Here is a 1,138-nt window from a genome sequence, read left to right as displayed (position 1 = left end):
TTTTCAGTTTTGTGTGTGTCAGGAGCTGTAAATCTGAGTGTGGGGCATTAGTAGGAGGCAATATGAAAGAAAACCCGCTGCACCTTTGACCAGTCCTTCAAAAGCAGAGTCTGCCATTTAAATATCAGCGAAACCTCTTTACAGATGAAAACGTGATGAGTTATCCATTGCTAATGTGTGGGAATTAGGGAGAGAGAGGCAGAACGGTGAATCCGAGCGAGAGGTCGGTGAGCGGTTGGAATTCCTTGCGTTCTTCAGTTTTATTTGCTAGATAAGAGAGAACATGGATTTCTGCTGGACTCAGTCGGAGGGAATCCCTCCTTTCCTTTGCTCTTTCTTCTCAGAGAATTTGAGTCTATTAAATCAAGACCGCTGCTTGAATTGTTTAATTAACATGCTGTGAGTATAACTCATGAATGAGAGTATGAAATCTTGTCTGAATGAACAAACACCATATATATTTCTTTCAAATTGTAAATATTTATATAAATATAATAAATAATAAAGTAAAATAAAAATATTCTACATATTATATCCTTTAAAGTGTCAAATATTTTGCTAAATAGTTTGCTATATTTTGCTATTATTATTTTTTATAATATATATGCATTTATAAATACTTACACAAATACTTAACATATGTTGCGTTCGTGACATATGCTATGTCATAATTAATGACCATAATTACGAGATGTCTGTGCTTGAAAGACTCTTAAGAGACTCTGCTCAACTCATGTTCATGTCCCCAGGCTCAGAACTCATTTGTTTTTTTGTATTGCTCATTGCCAGAATGGATCCATGTGCAGCTTTACATGTGGTGGGATGTGCTGTATTCCATCTGAAACAAGTTTTAACAGCATTTTGCTAACATAGTTATTATGCATGCACTGTGTATGATCTCATTCCATGTGAGTACATGGAACATTGTCAACTACCCATATGCACTTACAAAAGAACTAAGAAAGCTGAAAATGAATAAATGCATGCTAACACAAACTAAGGTACCATAGATTTTTTTTCTGTATTGTGATAATACAGTATTTTAACATATAATAACACTTAGTTTCTACATTTCTCTTCAGAACACAGAGGATGACAACTACTATTACGAATATCCCTACTATGAGGACATGGACGC

The 1,138-nt window shown here is 34.8% G+C and overlaps 1 protein-coding gene across 1 annotated transcript in view; it reads left to right on the top strand.

Annotated features, from left to right (window-relative positions):
• LOC107576528 (collagen alpha-1(V) chain-like) overlaps positions 1-1,138 on the top strand; it is a gene marked incomplete at both ends in the record, with an annotated part of 17,573 nt that overhangs the window by 15,425 nt on the left and 1,010 nt on the right. The window contains one exon of the mRNA XM_016262695.1: positions 1,083-1,136. Coding sequence (XP_016118181.1) covers positions 1,083-1,136 — 54 coding nt within the window. The remainder of the gene's footprint in view (positions 1-1,082; positions 1,137-1,138) is intronic.

The sequence above is a fragment of the Sinocyclocheilus grahami genome, unplaced genomic scaffold (assembly GCF_001515645.1).
Source record: "Sinocyclocheilus grahami isolate Dianchi unplaced genomic scaffold, SAMN03320097.WGS_v1.1 scaffold3878.1, whole genome shotgun sequence".
Classification (NCBI taxonomy): Eukaryota; Metazoa; Chordata; class Actinopteri; order Cypriniformes; family Cyprinidae; genus Sinocyclocheilus; species Sinocyclocheilus grahami.
Note: the sequence above shows the minus strand (reverse complement) of the source record. Positions and strands in the feature narration are given on the sequence as shown.